Source organism: Drosophila tropicalis, unplaced genomic scaffold, assembly GCF_018151085.1.
Source record: "Drosophila tropicalis isolate 14030-0801.00 unplaced genomic scaffold, ASM1815108v1 contig_393, whole genome shotgun sequence".
NCBI lineage: Eukaryota > Metazoa > Arthropoda > Insecta > Diptera > Drosophilidae > Drosophila > Drosophila tropicalis.
This window is the reverse complement of record NW_027172855.1, coordinates 1,013,851-1,027,950: the sequence shown is the minus strand read 5'-3', so window position 1 is coordinate 1,027,950 and position 14,100 is coordinate 1,013,851. Positions and strand designations below refer to the sequence as shown.

At 33.9% G+C, this 14,100-nt stretch overlaps 2 protein-coding genes across 2 annotated transcripts; one reads left to right on the top strand and one right to left on the bottom strand.

Annotated features, from left to right (window-relative positions):
* The first annotated feature begins 1,759 nt into the window (after positions 1–1,759).
* Uxt (Uxt prefoldin-like subunit) lies at positions 1,760–2,351 on the top strand. The gene has a single exon (XM_068284670.1). The coding sequence runs from the start codon at positions 1,805–1,807 to the stop codon at positions 2,267–2,269; it is 465 nt and encodes a 154-aa protein (XP_068140771.1). The 5' UTR covers positions 1,760–1,804; the 3' UTR covers positions 2,270–2,351.
* On the bottom strand, positions 2,277–13,751 carry yuri (yuri gagarin). The gene is given in 13 exon segments (XM_068284669.1): positions 2,277–2,632; positions 3,111–3,396; positions 3,488–3,756; positions 3,816–4,021; positions 4,082–4,238; positions 9,525–9,647; positions 9,944–10,032; positions 10,092–10,338; positions 10,403–10,660; positions 10,938–11,096; positions 11,379–11,602; positions 11,605–11,713; positions 12,841–13,751. Coding segments are annotated over 13 exon segments (2,769 nt in total). The 5' UTR covers positions 13,267–13,751; the 3' UTR covers positions 2,277–2,416.
* Between the last annotated feature and the right edge of the window lie 349 nt (positions 13,752–14,100).

Genomic DNA, 14,100 nt, shown 5'->3' with positions numbered 1-14,100 from the left:
CTGGAATAGTTGTTAGTCCTCTCTTGGCGCAGTTTATATCAAACTCATTTCTACGCATATTCTTCGACCTACAAATGCATTCGCTGGGACAACGTTTGCCATTTATGCCCAAATTAAAGTAACACAGCGAATCGAAATTGAAGCAAATAAAAGCCGTTATATTCGTCTTGACAATCTCTTGCAAATAATATGATTTCGACTCGATGTATGCAAATATAATTTCAAGTTTTCGATATTTTTCAAAATATGTCAATTCAATGTCCTTATCATTGTAAAAAGTAACAAATTCCAAATTATTTTGAAGCACACTGGATCTGAAATAAATATAAATAAATACTATTATTCAACATCTATTTATAAAGCACTGATACCAACCTTAGAAATTCATGGTCAGGCAAAATACACTCGGAAAATCTTAAAATTTTTAAATTTGTTAAATTTTCAAATATATCTGAGTTCAGATTTTCTAAAGTTAAAAGGGCAAATGAAATTTCCTCCAACTGGGTATTATGATGGAAAGTGTCATTGCTAAGGAAAAGTGTTCCTCCATAAGTAATTTTTATTAATTTCAAAAGGATTGCCTTAGTTAAATAATTGTTTAATAACATTGTGATATTAAAAGGTTGTTTTTCAATTTCATTGCCTGTATAAAAACTTGCAAACTTCGGTCCATTTGAAATGTCAACTTCACTTTCATAAATAATTAAATTGAAGCTCGTCATTGTATTTGTATATTTTGCATATTTTAAATTCAAAGCTTTCATATAATCAGTCGATCGAACAGATGTCTCGTCTGTCATATTTCGATGAAATATTATGTTAAGAGAAAAAACGTTTGTATTATTGTCCGATTGACTTAATTTTTTCAAATGTGTTGGGTTTATTTCATTCGTTGTCCAAGTTATCGTTACTCCAGATTCATTTACACTGATTTCGTATTGGTCAGTGATTATTGCATTTTCAGTCTTAGTGCATGTTTTAGCGAACTCCTGACATTGATTAGCACAATAATCTTTGCAGTAATCGTCCCTGATATTGACCTTGTAATCTCTGATGTTATCCATGGCATTTTCATCTTCCATTTTAGGTGCACATAAACCAATTGCCAGAAATAGCAAAAAATTATAAAATATTTTCGGCAACATTTTAATGTTCACTCCAGTTCTAAATTCAAAACTTTACTGATGCAGAACCAACAAATAAAGAAAAGGTCAACTTGGAGAACCCCAACAAGAGCTCTTCCATAGGGATTTAATGGAAATGGTGAGTAATTATTTTGATTTATATACATACATACATACATAGTATATACTTATGTATGTTGTTATAAAAAAAACATAAATTAATCAACATATTTCGAAATATACTTTTTATCCATGCATTTATCCAAATGTACAGAAATAAAATAATACATCTATATTTCATATAATTAACAAAAATACAATTAAATAATATTATTTTTAATGTTAAATGTATGTATGTATTTATAGGTATATTATTTATTTCTTTTTCTCAAAATCTATGATAAAATAAAAGTCAAAATGATTAACAGTCTTTTGAAAAAACATTGTTTATTATTTATTTATATTATTTATTTATTAGAAGGTATATAAAACTAACTAACTTAATAACGTACTAGCTGCTATTATGTATTATTTAAAAAGTAACGATATTTTTATATTCACACGGTCACACTAAGAAAAATATGGGTTGAGAAGAAAAATACTGGGCAGGCAAGTGTGAGTGGGATGAAGAGACTACAGCCAACAGCTGATTGGCAATGTAAAGAGAAACTGAACACAAAATGCAAACAAATCCGCATCAGGCTCGAATTACACAAATCGAGGAATTTATTAATGATGTTCTTAAGGAAGACCTAAGACAGTTGGAGCAATGTCTGCAACAATTCAACAAGGAGATTATGGAATATGTGCAACTTAAGAATACACTGGAAACCTTTGAGTCGAATTTGCCGGATGGCTACAGGACTCAAGTAAATATTGGCAGCAATATGTTTATGCAGGCCAAAGTGAAATCCGATCAAATGGACAAAATAATGGTCAATATTGGCAAAGATGTATACCTATCCATGAGCATGAAGGAGGCCCAACAATTCAGCGATGTCCGAGTGAAAATCTTAACAAAACAGGCGGATGTTGTGCGAGAGGAGAGCGTCAAGAAGAGGGCTCAAATCAAAATGGCTCTTTTGGCCATTAGTGAGAGGGAAAAGCTGTTAATAGACGAGCAGGAGGCAGCGAGGAGAACATAAGCCAAACTCTGATTACTTAGTTTTTATTAAACTACAATTTACAAATATCTATATAATATATAATTTACAGATACAAATGCAATTGGCCGAATTTGGTTTTGTCAAAAAGTTTACTTGGTTTCGAAAGGATGAGGAGATGATTGAACGCTACTTTGATGCTGATGGCAGTTCATTTGAGAATTGATTGGCTTCCAGTGACCACAGTGGAGAGGCTCTTGTTGCTTGGGATCCCTCTTGTTGTTGTTGCTGGTACATTCGTTGTTCGCCTCCTGGTGCCCTGAATGGCAGTTGATAAAGCGATTTGTCATTAAGATCGGCTATGCGTCGCGATGTATCACTTAGATCTTGCACACATTTGGCCATCTAAGGGAAAAATGTGTCACTTAAGTTCATGTTATGAGGTGGGTAGATTGCTAATGGTCTGTAGAAGATTTGGACATGTGGCTATAATGTAATATCAATGTCTGAAGCGCTTCTTGAATTCCTTCAAGGTTCAAAGTATTTGCAATTTTTAAATGGAAATAGGAACGATATTTGTTTTTCTCTTAGAATAATGAAAATTTGCCGATTGGCTAATGCTATCAAAATGCTATACAAATTGCTTCAATGACTTGATTTCACACATATAGACTCCATATGTATTCCAATAGAAGAATGCAACAAAAAAAAAAAACTATTGATAAGAAGACTCTGTTGTTGGCTGTTGTTGTGGCTGTATCTCTAGTTGTTGTTGTTGTTCTTGGTAGTAAAGAGGATAGGATGAGGAGTAGGACTCGGGATAGAAATCGTTAATTATATGTGATGATTGCTGTTGATATGGTTGGTCATTACTCTGACTCACATCGTTGCCTATAGGATCACTTGAATTAACTAACTTCTGAGATGATCCACGACTATTAACCGCTTGTTTAACCCTCTGCATTTCGTTTTCCAGCACATCATAATCCCGATGCAATTTCTGATATTCATCGCACAAACTCTGATTCTCTTTGAGCAGCGTACTGATATGATCCTCGCCACGTTTCACACACTGCCGCATGGCTTCATCTGATCTAACTTGGGCAATTTTCCAATTCCGAAATGATTCGATTATCAAGTGCTGCTGTTGATTGACATCAGTTTGCTGCCTGCAATACAAGAAGATGGTAACTGTTTTTAAATATATATATGTAGTACATTATATGTTCTCGATCGATAAGTAAGTTCCATAATACATACTTCAATTTGACCTGCATCTGTCTGCATTCGTCGGCAATATGTCCCATCTGTTCACGTATATCATTGTTTGCATGTTCCAATTTCATTACAGTATCCTGATGATGGGCTTCCTCCAGTTTCAGATGGCACTGCATGTTGCGTATGAGTATTCGAGATTGCTCAATTTCCGAGCGGCAGCATTTCAATTGATCGCATAGAGCACGTTCGTGACCATTGCGTTTGGCATCTTTCTCTTTCAGGGCTATGACTTCCTCGCGCAGGATATTGCGCTAAAAAGGATATGAGTATAAATTGATTTGTTAAACAGTAAATCATGAGCAAGACCCACCTCAGTTCTTAGCTCCTGTTGCAGCTTCTCAACTTGACCTAATCTCTCCTGCAATGTGTTAACACGACTATTGGCCCGTTTCAATTCCTCACATTGCTCCTCAAAGCTACCCAAAAGTTTCTTGTACTTATCACAAAGTTCAATACGCTGCTCCTCTTCACCCTTCAGCTGTGAGCCCATTTTACGTACTACTCTCGCTTGAACGCCTGTTTTGAGAGAGAGATATATTATTAGGTTACTTTTAGTTAATTTAACTATTTACTCACAATTCTTTTGTTTTAAGTCGTAAATCTCGTTTTTAAGTCGTGTATTCTCATGGATATCGTTAAAGCCAGTGATCATGTCATGCAATTGCTTAATCTGATGATCTCGATCCTTTAAAGTTTGATGTAGATTATCAATTTCGCAGGCCAAACGTTGATTCTACATGAAGAAGAGGTTTTTCCAATACAAAGAAATAGAGATAAGAAATAGGAATAAATTGTTGAGTGTTTCTTGTTTATGGAATAAAAGTGGTTTTTGTATAAATAACTTGTAATTCCAGCACGCTGTGTGTAGGCTCTTCACATGGAGGGTCCTGTGGTTGCACGTTCTCATGTTGTTGTTGTTGTTGTTGTTCTTGGTGCTGGTGTTGCTCGTGTTGCTGTTGTTCCACCTGTACAGTCAATTCCTCTAAATCGCGCTTAAACTCATCTATAATACTAAGATAATTATCTCGTGTCACTTGTAAAATCTCCTTCTGTGTCTGACAATGGAGTAAAGTATCCTCCAGTTGCTGCCGATGTGGACAGTCCTCTCCACTATCCTGAAGAATATACACAAAAATATTTGAGACTATTCCACGATTTTAGAGCCTAAGCCCCTTGCAGAAAAAGCCTGAAGACAAATTGGTCTTCAAATTTAGGTTTAAATGAACTTGATATCAAAAGGCAAAATCTTTTTTTTTTTCTTTTTTTTTTAGGGCGTCCTTAAGATCTTTGATGTTCTTTACAATAACGTAAAGCTTTTATTATAGAAGTTGAGTGACACTTTCATCCTGACCATCACTTATTTTTCAGAGACACACATACATATATTTTTGAAAGAATTTTTGTTTTATGATCATAACTTCAAAATTTTTAATGTAGTAGAACTTAAATAGTAAAATTATATATTTATGTAAAAATTGCGAGAAAAATCAAAACAAAACGAAGTTTTGCTAAGTTAATAAGGAAAAAGATTTTGGATCTCTTTTATTTAATTAAGAAGAAACGAAGTACAGATCTACCTACATATGTACATATGTATGTATAAGCAATCCCTTATCAACAATAAAATTTTATAGCCTGGACGCTGACGTGTACAATGCGATGTATGTACGTACAAGTGGCCCATACGACAACGGGACATAAATTGTTTGGGGCCAGACCAAGGCTCCACGACCGACATTGGGGCGCATACGTGGACAAATACAAATAAAATGGACAAACAATTCAAATATAATTAACTACAGCTAATTAAGAGCTACATAAATGTGATAGATCAGAGGTTTTAGTAAAGAAAGGGAGTCTTCTTATTTGATTACGAAATAAAGAAGATTGTAGGACTCGAAAAGGTTCAAGCAAAGCATAGTTAGAAATACAATGAGGAATAAAATTTCTGGTAGGTCTACGGGGTGCAGATACATATAACTGGCTCAGGATAGTTTATTTCACCTATTACAAGTTTGTAATAGGTAGGTATACGCTCAATATCCTTTTCTACATTTATGAACTGTTGAACTTTTTGGCATTTCTGGCGACTTTTGATCTCAGAGGTCAATAAACCTAATCATCTGGATAACAAGATGGTTTGGAAGGCCGTTACCAAAACTCTTCAGCGTGGTATTTAAATCTTCTGATTCCGAAGAATGGATATGCTCTTCTTGCAAGGGTATAAATGAGAGAGAGAAAATTGTTCAAGTCTTACCATTGCTGTTCGAATTTAGTTGAAACTTTGTTTTTGTGGTGTCAAATTCTTGATATTTTCAAGCTCTTCGTGTTAGATGGTACAACAATATTCATACTTATTTACACATACATACATATGTACAATGTACATACATTTATAGTATTTTATTTTATTTACTTTTGACGCGAATTTTGCCTTCATTACCGTTTCATTTCATTTCAATAATATTGCTATTAAAACTTTGTCACGAAAATAAAACTGAATCGAACCAAAGTTTCAGGTTACACCAAACTTTCGTTTCACTCACAATTACACACACATACACCCACACCCACAAAGGAACACCCAAATCAGAAGTCAAATGATTATTATTTTATTCACTCTGACGATTCGACTGTTTGACACGATTTGGAAAATAAAGTCACCAGCGGGTGGTGGCATGAAATTAGATCGTTGTAGGCACTACACAACGAGGAGCAGGAGGAGCGTGGCTAGGTGCACTTAATACACTTTAGGTTTTATTTTTATTTTATTTTTTAAGGAGTCATTTTTCATATCATATCGCATCGTATCGTTTTGTTATTATTCCGAATATGATAGCCCAAAGAGTGGGAGAGAAGTGGCGAGGAGGCAGCTGAAAATCGATTAAGATAAATTGCTGTTGCTTGTTCTGTTGTCAGAACACACAAAAAAAAAAAAAGAAAAAAAAAATCACTGGAGGGCATTGAATTGTTAATAACTGTAATAAAAAACGGTTCAATTACACGCAAAAATATATGAAAAAAAAAATATTGTTTGAAATATTAATAGCGTGTTGATGGTATTTATTTTGGTAATGCAAATTATCCTTTTTACCTGACATATATGAGACGGAATTTGTAATTTGTTTACAAAAAAAACAGTAAATATTTTTGACAACTAAAAAATTTAAATAATTTATTAACTATTCCGAGCATTGTTTACTTTGTTTAAGTGTCGAATTTTCTAAAGATGTTCCTTTGGAGGACTCTTTTTTTGGAACGTTTCTTCATTGAAAGATACGAAATCAAAAATATATAAAAACAATGCAAATTATTGTACAAAATAATGCCTTATATTATCTAATATAATATATATATCTAATATAACATATTAAGCTATCTTTAAGCTACATATATAAAATAATTAAGGATATAAAGCACATAATGAAATTTCGAATAAATTAAAAAATAAAAAACTGAACGAAACAGAATATAAAATTCTCAATAAATATATAGGTAAAATTTTAAAAACTTTTGATTGAAGACTAAGAAATTTTTAAAACCTCTTTCCCATTTAGTGTTTGTTATAAAAATTGATCAAATTTTAACTAAAAGTTATGAAAAACTAATAAATTTAATATTTTGAAACTGGCATGAAACGAACAAATTTAAAAACTTTACACTGTTGTTAATTCTATCAATTAATTATATTTGAAAAAAATATATGTTATGAAGAGTTTTGTGTTATTTGTATCCAACAAATCGTCCAGCCACAAACTATTTAAAGAACTTAAATACATTTTTAAACTGTGTCAAAGCAAATTAAACTTTTGAATTCCTTTATACATATATTAGATGATATTTCTGGATTCGACACAATTAGCTAGGACATTTGCAATTGACATGCAATTACACTTTACACTTGCCAAAAACACTTTTCATAGTTTGACAGGTTTTTAATTCCATAACTTTTCATCAATCCACACGAAAGTTCTCGTTTCGAGCGAGCTCCTCCTAATTTGCACATTTACAGTTTCAGTTTCAGTTATCCTCATCAAGCACTTCGTCCTTCCGACCGTGTCGTAGTCCTTTGGGTCGGACCACTCAAAAAACAATTTGCCCGACAACTTTTCCCGCTCGTTTCGTCTCACACTATTCTTAAAACGGAATGAAGTCAAAAACTTTTGACGCTAATTGCACGACTTTTGCCGTGTAGATATTTTATTTATCCTTTGGGTGTTGACGGTTGCCTTGCCACCTAGTTTTCCGGTGGGTGCAACTAATTAAGGCTCGTAAATTGTCAGGTTTTACTTTTTTTTCCCCTTTTTTTCCCGATTTTCGGTTATTCTCCCTTTTCTGTTTTATGTGTTTATTTTGTGAGGCGACGACGAGGAGTCCTCTGATTATAATATTCAAAGTTCCGTGTGCATCCCGTTTTGAGTGGCGTTTCCGTTTGATTTGTTTCACGCGAATAAACAGCAACCGAAAATGACGAACGCTGGAAAGGACATACCAAAACGGCGGGAACAGGACTAGGGCAACGATTCCAAAGCCGATTCCGATTTCCGAATTGCTGTACCGAGGAGAACTTGGGGCTCTAGCTGATTTTTACAAGCTCTCTGTGTATGTTGATGGGCGATGGCATCGTGACACGGATGTCAAATAATTTTTAAAAGAATTCTCAAGTGAATACACACTGAATTTAAATTTGAAAACCTGTACGTGTTTTTTGATTTCGAGCCCGATTTTTCGGTTTCAAATCATTTCATTAATTTACAAGAATATTCTAAGATATGCATATCAGGAAATTGATTGATAATTGGGAAAACATCGGCCAAATAGTTAAAACGAAAGACTCATAGAATATCTATAACTCTTCTAAAAGTCATGAAAAATAATATTTTTATATGTCAATGTTAACCAATTCTTAAAATTTCTAGATTTGAAAACATTTATTATGTAGAAATGAAAATTGGATTTCCCCGAAAAAGTTCTACAACTTCCGATATTTTGAACACGAAATGATGAACAATGCTCCGCGCCAAGTAGATTCTTTCCATCCACACATTGAATCGCCCCCCTCCTCCCTTTAGACAACTCTCATCGATATGCATATCATTGTACGTTTTGAGCTCGCGTGTCGATTGTGGGTAAATAAATAACACGAAACCTATTTCCGATGCCGCCAGGTTCTCTAGTCCTTCCTGCTTCCTACCCAAAGATGCCTGGATAGGTGACTACCTAAGCCCTGCCCCCGACCCGCGGCCCATCATTCAGGACCCTCCGACCATCAGACGTTTTCTTTAACCGTCTCAGCGCAATTGCAGTTGGAATAAATACATTTGACTCTAGTGTGCGATTTGTATTTGTCGGAGGGGAAAACAAAAAGGAAATGATTTTTTATTTTTATTTCGAATAAAATATATATGGGTAAATAAATCAGAAGACAAAACAAACCAAAAGCTAGCGAACACAGTAACAACAAACAACAATATTTTTCTTGTCATTTGTAAAGTTTTTCTTTTTTGGTTTCGTTTCTATATTCTTTTTTTATGGTGTATATTGGATTTCTGACTTTAACCCTCAGGAAATGGAATGTACATAAATGTCATTTACCATATAGGTTTTCCTTTTTGCATGTGTAAATCAAATATAATATATATACATACATAAGTAGGCGGTTAACATATGTACTATATAACATGTGGATAGAATCTGTTTTGTTTTTATACATCAACTTAGTCTAAGAGCTTAAAAACTTGAGCGGCAAAAGTAAACTTAGTTCAAAAGTCTTAAGTGAAGTTCTTTTCTTTTTGCCTTTCCTTTGTGGCGGGTCAACAAGTGACCTAGTTTAGTTTATGTTGAGCTTCTTGGTGGTGCTTGGCGGTGGTGTTGATGTTGTGGTTGATGTTGTTGTTGTGGTTGATGTTGTTGTTGGTGGTGGTGTTGGTGTTGATTGTGTATCTTTTTCATTTTTCTACAATTTGTTTAAATAAAATGTTTTTTTTTTTTTTTTTTTTAGATATTACTTTAGACTTACATAAGTTATTAGTTGTTGCTCTTGGCGATCATTATTTTCAAATATATCCATAACGGCCGCACAGAAAGGATTTCTCGTTGATGATTCCGTATAAATGTCACTATATGAGAATTCCATTGAGCGCTAATAGAAAGCGAAAAGGAAGTCAATAAAGTTAAAATTTCTTGCGGGTTATAGAAAGGACAATTAGAGATTTAAGATGGTAATATAAAATCGGGGAAGAGAAAATATCCAAACGAAATAGAGTAGAATATGTAGAAACTAACAACTAACTTAACACAAACTACTTTAAAAATTATAATCAAATTTTCCATTTTACAATTGTTCTTCAATCGTATTAGAACTACTTTAATAAGATTTTAAATGGTATCATCCCATTATCGGATCACTAAAAATCCATTTTGATCTACAAAACTTACCAATCTACAAATGAGGTCAGCCAATTCCTTGAGAATAGTGCAATTTCTTTGATTTATGCAGTTATCAGTTTCATATTTAGCGAGTAATTCTAGGAAAAAAGGAAAAACTAAGCGATGAGAAGGATTAACTAGAGAATTGCATTTCAACCTGCATATTGCACTTCCATGTGCTGGCACTTAGATCTTAATTCCTTATTATTGCAGTTTAAGGATAGTAAACGACGTCGCAAGGAATCCAAAACTTGCAGTTCCGAATTGTCTTCCATCTGAAGTTTCTGTGGCTTTTGTGTGCTGGAGGCCAAGGGGACCGCTGTCTTATCCATTTCACATTCTAATAAAGCGATTTGATTTCGTATGAATTCCAACTTTTTCAAAGATTCCGAATGTTCAGTGTTCTGTGAATTCGAAACAAAAGAAAAGTTTAAACCAATAATTTGCGTAGAGTATATAAAAATTTACAATTTTTCTTATGTAACTGGCCAAGGTCTTTTTAGAACATTCCATTGATGTTTTGGTTTGATTACTCAAACTGAAGAGTTCGTTTAGTTCCGCATTGAGTATCTTTAAGACTTCAGTCTCCTGTTGATCCCGATGGCTCAATCCTTCCAATAAACCAAAATTAAATTGCTCATCGGCTTGGCTAAATGAATTTTCTTGCGATTTTATATCCTCTGAGGACTTCTCAAGATTGGCCAAACGCTCTGTGACATCTGCTAGCTGCGACATATTTTGAAATTTGTTTTTGTAAAAAAAGAAGAAGAAGAATCAAATTGATGAAATTATTTATATAATTTTTAAAGAGTTAGTGGATGAAATTTGCAAAATTTATTAATAAATATATTAAAGAAGAAACTTGTATGAGTTTCAGTGATTTAGAAACAAATATACATGAGTATTTATATCAAAGGGAACTAGATTTCATTTAGGAAAACAAAAAGTAAGTAAGTTTTTTTTTTAAATCCTTTTTACATTTTCTATCCGTCTCATTACTCACCTGTTGATTAAGCTGGGCTATGCACTCATCCTTAAGGATAATCTTTTGACTAGCTGTTTGTACGACCCCATCTAGGGCACACAATTGCCTCTGCAAATGGCAGACCTCATCATGTTTGGCTGCCATTTCATTGACCAAGGATTTCATGCATTTATTTGCCTACAAATACAAATAATAACAAATACAGAAATGTAAATACTTGAAGACAATTAACATTTATTTTGATATAAATGAAATGAAAACAAAAAAAAAAAAAACCGTCAAAACATAAACAACTATAAGTTTGCAACAAAAATTATTTGTTATTTCATTATTTTAAAAGACTCGCTCAAGGGGTGACCACATTTTGGATCCTTGCAACCGCAGTCGCCGCATCCCCTGTCGCTAGTCTATAAGAAACACAAATAAGAGACATCGTATTTTTTATATTTGCCTAAATACCTTCTCACTTTCACTCTCCGTCGGCGTCTGATCCCGTGGAATGCCCAGCAAGTGGTTTACGGTCAGTGTTTCCAGGCACATGTCTTTGGTATTCCACACATTCTTGTGATAGGCATTCTGAACGAGTTTCATTATCTCGCAGATATCTCGACGCAATTTGCGATTCTCCTCTAGAGATTCCTGTTGTTCCCCGCGAATCGAATGAAAATAAGCTGATATTTTTCATAGGCTTCCTCCTCCAAGGCGGACATATTGCCGAACATTATACTATTCACATGTAGAAGCAAATCGACCCATTCTTGATATGTAATCAAACGCAATTGCGGTGTAAGATTCTACAAATGACAAAGAGAACAAACACCAAAAGATGGTAGATAGTAGAGTAAAAACCAACATGATTTTAAAAATGTCCAAAAGTTTCTTATAACGTTTTTAAACATTTGAATCAATATTTATACAAGTAGATTTTACCCAAGCTAAGAGTTAAAATTTTTAAACTAAAACCAGAAGCGAAATTCTAATGGAAATAACCGAATGACGTTGTTTTCAAATGAGGTTTTCACGGTCATAAAAGAAAGCCCTATATATTCCGAGTAAATTTTACTATAATTAAGCCCTTACTTATGTGTATATATGTATTTATAAATAGGCTTATAATAATAATATTTATAGCCCATACACGGCTCTTCCTAAGGAGCAGAAGTCGGTAGTTTTGGAGATCTCACAATGTTTCTTTAGAATCTTTTTTTAAACTCTCTACATCCAAACAATGAGTCTTTGAAACGGTGTTCTATAAACAAAATCCCATTAGCAAAATTCATATTTTTTTTTGAGTAAAAAATTAAATTAAAATTAAATTTTCCATGTTATGGCCTATTAAATTTCTTCGATCCATTTTTTGAGCAAGTTTGGGTGCGCTTTTGGATGATTTTAATGGAAAAGTAAACCACAATTATCCTTCATCAACTTATATATGAGAATTTACCACATTATTAAGAAGCTGAGTTCAGAAGGCTAAGCCCAATTTCAATTTTGGTAATTAAAAATATATACGTATACACGACACTTTTAAGCCTTAATGAAACTAATTGAGAATAAGCCTTAGCTTTTTGCCCCATGTTGCATGACTAAAATTGGAATTTCGAATATGTTGATTACTTTGCAAGACTAGAAATGAAATTTTCAATACTTTTGGCTTCTTTGCAGAACAAGAATTAGAATTTTGAATATTTTTGACTACACTCCAAGACTAAAATTGGAATTTTAAATATTTTTGGCCAAGCTATGAAAATTCTACAAACTTTAATCCCAATAATCTAATCCATCTTGCCTACAAGCATAAATCAGGTAATTCTGTCATGTCATTTGGCATAGTTAATGTTGGTACGTAGATCTAGGTTAATTGATTCTGTTTTATGTATACTAAGTAGTCAAGATTATTGCACTTTGGGACTCATCTCACCGATGCATCACCCTTTTGCTTGTCCAGACAATCAATCTCCTCCAATCGCTTGACAAATATGTTATTCAGCTCAAAGTTCATTTGGGCCGTATCGCCGGAAAGGTCACGTAGACGGTTCAAACGACATCGATAGTAATCTGTGGATATGGTGTCGGTGGTAACATTGCATTGAGCTTGTGGAGGACAAACTGATGATCCAGCAGCCTCCAAGCGACCCACATCGTTGTGGATAGGAAATAAAGTGGATGTGGTTGGCCCAACTAAGGTTGTTTGTGGGTTCTCTGGCTGCTGCTGCTTTTGCTCCTCTTCCTGTGGATTACTGCAAATAACTCTCCTCTCCCTAGTCGGTGAGCTGGAGGGAGAAGAACGCGAGGGAAGACTGTGATGCTGATGGTGATGATGATGAGATGCCCATCGTTTTGGCATTTAAAACGAAACCCGTGTGTCTTTCACTCATATTACATCAAAGCGAAAACCAATCTTTGTCTTGCCCCAGACGTTGGGGAATTTGTAGAATTTTGAGTTTAAAAAATGATAATTTATTTACTTTGTTTTTTAGATTTTGTATTATTTTCGTTTGTTAATTCAAAAAACATTCACTTGAAATAGATATGTGTGTACAGAAACTCAAGGCACTGCCGATATTCATGTTGGGCGAGATTCAAATGCAGTTTTTCCACTCACTAAACTAAATCAACAAATCGAACAGAAAAACAATAATAAAACAAAAAGGTCACTTAACTTTACACGCAAAATTAAATCGGAAAAAACATAAAATTAAAACCTTGGCAGCGACTTCAAAACGACAACGTCAACGTCAACGCAACGTTGCGTTCATATCTTTTGTTTGTATTCCTCTGACGTCGCAAAATGTAGTTTTCTGTACATATACATAATATACATATATGTATGTACTTCATAAATACTTATATATATATATAAATATATCGGTTTCACACACGCGTTTACAAATTCAGTTTGTTGCTTTCCGTTACGCTTGGAGACGGCAACTGATTCGGTTTCGGAATCAGGTCTCAGTATGGGCAAAATATTATATATATGTATATATTAACTCACTCTCTTGAAACTCTCTCCACCGATCCACTACTCTCCTCATCGTTCGTTTAGATACTCTCATTTTTTCGCCTTATCAGTGGTTGGATCGGTTGCTTGTTTACCCAAGAACTTAGCGAAAAACAAAAAAAAAAGGTTTACCGCTTTAGTTCAAGACACCGATCTTGCTCTACCCTATATTTCCCT